Source organism: Nicotiana tabacum, chromosome 19 (assembly GCF_000715075.1).
Source record: "Nicotiana tabacum cultivar K326 chromosome 19, ASM71507v2, whole genome shotgun sequence".
NCBI classification, from domain to species: Eukaryota; Viridiplantae; Streptophyta; class Magnoliopsida; order Solanales; family Solanaceae; genus Nicotiana; species Nicotiana tabacum.
Genome location: NC_134098.1, coordinates 140,147,880 through 140,151,591, shown reverse-complemented (window position 1 = coordinate 140,151,591; position 3,712 = coordinate 140,147,880). Strand labels below are relative to the sequence as shown.

The following is a 3,712-nucleotide window of genomic DNA, read 5'->3' as shown; positions in this document are numbered from 1 at the left end:
TCTTTCTTTTGGTTCCTACTCGGTGTTTGCTACATAAATTGAAATCTCGGTTAATTTGTTCACGTCGTATAAGACTTATTAAAGAAAAAACACTTCATATTAAGTTTTTCTTTTGTCATTCTTAAAATTCGAATTGAGATTTCTAGTGTTGAGTGGAGAAATCCTATACAACGCCGAGTAATTATATAAAAAACTAAAAAATAGCAAATGCCCATATGTTGTGCACCAAGAACAACAACTCCTGCTCCCTCCGCCACCTACGAATTAAACAAAGCCACGCCTCTTAAGCTCCAGTTATATCTATACGTGGCACTAGATCATTGGTTAAACCACCTCCCCAACAAAAAAACAAAAAAATTATACACACAGAAAGATTGTGCGCCCCACAAATCTCATCTGCTGAGCAACTGTATGCACTTCTTCTTCAACTTCTAAAATTTTCTGCAACTATACATACAGTTTTCTGTATCTATATTCAAAACCCAACAAATGGTGAAGTTGTAGATAGAGAAAAAATTAGTGAGCTAAAAGCTTGGGCGAAATGCCCACGTCACCTGAAGAAAACCCTAACCCTAAGATTAAATTACCGGCGCCGGCGAAGAAACGGCGGTCGAGCTTATCGGACATATGGTACAACAAGGATCCTCAGGCGTTGAAGCAATTAGTGCTTCAAATGCGAGCTCAATCGGTTTCTAATTCAACTACTCCACCTTCTGAGCCCGATTCTGATACCCAAACCCTAACCCTAGACGACCCGGAATCGACCCGTTTCAGCTCTTTACCTCCGGATTATACTGCCTTGCTCTCTGATGAGTTGCTGTTGAGTGTGCTTTCGAAGGTTCCAGAACAGCAACAGCACATTTCGAATTCATTGGTTTGTAAGCGTTGGTGTAAGCTTAGTGGGAAGTTGGTTAGGTCTATTAAGCTGTTAGATTGGGAATTTTTGGAATCTGGGAGGCTAAGTTATAGGTTCCCGGGTTTAATTGACGTTGACCTAGTTCGAGCTTGTGTGAAATCAAGGAGGAATTCGGGGATTGTTATGAGTCATAGGCTCGTTTCGTTGCATTTGGATTCGAGCTTTGTCAATGGAGGGTTTGTTAGGAAAGACGGGTTTTTGGGGAAAGAGGTGGTTGATGGAGGGGTTAAGGTTTTAGTTGAGGGTTGTGCTAATTTAAGGAGAATGGTGTTGATGAATGTGAGTGTAGAGGGGCTGAGTTATTTGGGGGAAAAGTGTGAAACTTTGCAGGAGTTGGAATTGCATTTCTGTGATGACTTTGCATTGAAGGGGTTGTTTGGTTGTAGGAATTTGCAGATAGTGAAATTGGTTGGTTGCATTGATGGGTTGTATAATTCAATGGTTTCGGATATAGGGTTGACTATTTTGGCTCAAGGGTGTAGGCGTTTATTGAAGCTTGAGCTGGTCGGATGCGAAGGAAGCTATGATGGGATCAAAGCAATTGGGCAGTGCTGTCAGATGCTAGAGGAATTGGTACTTTGTGATCATAGGATGGATGGTGGGTGGTTGTCAGCTCTGTCATATTGTAGCAACTTGAAAACTTTGAAGCTTCATTGTTGTAAGGTTTTGGATTCAAGTCCTGGCCTTGATGAGCACTTGGGTTCCTGTTCTACTCTCGAGGAGCTACATTTAGAGCAGTGTCAATTACGGGACAAGCAAGGTGTGAGAGCATTGTTTCTGGTCTGTGAAACTGTTCGAGAGCTTGTCTTTAGGGACTGTTGGGGATTAGACAACACTATATTTGCCGCTGCAAGTGTTTGTCGGTATGAACACATTTTGATTCTGTTTATATATGGTATATGCCAGTACTACTTCTCTAACTTGAACAGATGGTCACCTGATGAATTTTAGATTGACGTATTTTTTTAAAATAATGAATGCATGTAGAGAATGGAAAATTTGCTGAATATATAAGGAAAATTTCATCTTTAATAATTGACTGAACAACTTTTTCGGGAGAATCTCTCTGTTGCAAACACAAATGAGATACATGCATATTCTTATCCAGCCTTTAGAAGAGACTTGTTTTGTCCTTTGTTGATTAAAATACGGTGTTATTAATCTAAAAGGAGGGCACTAATCAATCTTGAGATGAGATAAATTATCATCATTAAATGCACAAAGTGCTCTATAATCAGTTTGAGAACTAATATTTCTTTTTATACTATCTTTATTTATATTTTGGAAGCTTTTCTTTAAAGAAAACAACCAACTGCAGTCAAGTGCTATTTTTACTGCTGATTTGATACAGAGCATCTCTTTCTTAAACAGGCATATGCATCTAGCTTGTCCATGAACTTCATAAGTAGAATGATAATGTAGTAAGTGTTAGCTGACACTGTTCCAAGATTAATGGGAACTTCTTTCTTTTCTAGGAGCTTGAGATTTCTCTCTTTGGAAGGATGCTCCTTGCTCACGACTGAAGGATTAGATTCGGTAGTTCAGTCATGGACAGCGCTTGAAAGGCTTAGGGTAGTCTCATGTAACAATATAAAAGATAGTGAAATAACACCAGAACTAGCGACTTTATTTTCTGTTCTCAAAGAGCTAAAGTGGAGGCCAGATTCTCGGTCTTTCCTTTCATCAGGTCTTGAAGGGACTGGAATTGGGCAGAAAGGTGGTAGATCGTTGCGGAGGAAGTGAAGTGTGGGCAAACTGATGCTGAGAAATGGATTCCTTTGTACACCTTGAGAGGTTTAGCCGTGCAAATACTATGAAAATGCAAGTAATAACATTTGACGGTTTTGGCATGTGCACTCTGTCAAAACTCTGAAGATACTTTCATTGATCTTTTGCTGGTTTATAGCCAATTAACCAAATTCTCTTTAGGTTTAGAACCATATTTTTTCTCAGTTTTGTACATGGGTTAGCCTTTTTGTACCAAATACAGTGTTAGCTCTAGCTATGTGTTTTAGATATTCAGTTACTTTTTGAACAACTGGAGTATATTGTGTACGAGATTTTTAAATCTGATAAATGTACTGAATTTCTAGCAATAAAGAAGGGAGTCAAACACATTTTTACACTTTTACGTTTCATGTGGCATTGCTACTTCTTTGAACTTCGGCTGTACTTTTTCTTTTCCCCTCATTGACAGAAGAAAGAATTCTGTCTGTCTAGGTGCTGGATTGAGTGCATACTATGATTTATTATCTCTACATGCAGATCCCCCTTCAGTTAGGTTACCTTTATTTTCTAGATTTCGCATCAGACATGAATGATCTCACTATGAATCTTTTATTTGTCAACATTCTGATGAAGGTGAAGTATCGCTCTTGTGTAATTTGCTAATATCATGTGGAACTACAGAGAATTTTGAAAATGGGTCTTTGCAGGGGTTTCTTATTTCTTCTGAAATTTTCCTTCTATATGAAATACTCTAATAAAATGGGCCATTTCAAGTTCGAAACTATGCTGCAAAAGGAGGAGAGCCACAATTGTACTTGACTCTGCAAATCTCAGTCTGTGGTGATCTGAACCTCGTGATGAAGCCGTGGAGATGGGACATGAGTGGTATCACTTTGAGCAGGTACGTTAAGGTTGTGTATGTATATGATCTTCTGTCGAATGCCGCAGGTTTCATTGTTTTTCCGCCATCCGTCTATTTTTTTGCTCTCTCTAACTATGCTGATTCCCACACTATTATCCTATGAATAACAGAAAGAGAAAATTAAACAAAAGATAGTCATGCAAGAA

General features: G+C 38.7%; 1 protein-coding gene across 1 annotated transcript; it reads left to right on the top strand.

Annotated features, from left to right (window-relative positions):
* The first annotated feature begins 294 nt into the window (after positions 1-294).
* LOC107819965 (F-box protein At5g51380) lies at positions 295-3,041 on the top strand. The gene is made up of 2 exons (XM_016646163.2): positions 295-1,779; positions 2,392-3,041. The coding sequence occupies exons 1-2, from the start codon at positions 542-544 to the stop codon at positions 2,657-2,659; spliced, it is 1,506 nt and encodes a 501-aa protein (XP_016501649.1). The 5' UTR covers positions 295-541; the 3' UTR covers positions 2,660-3,041.
* The last annotated feature ends 671 nt before the right edge of the window (positions 3,042-3,712 follow it).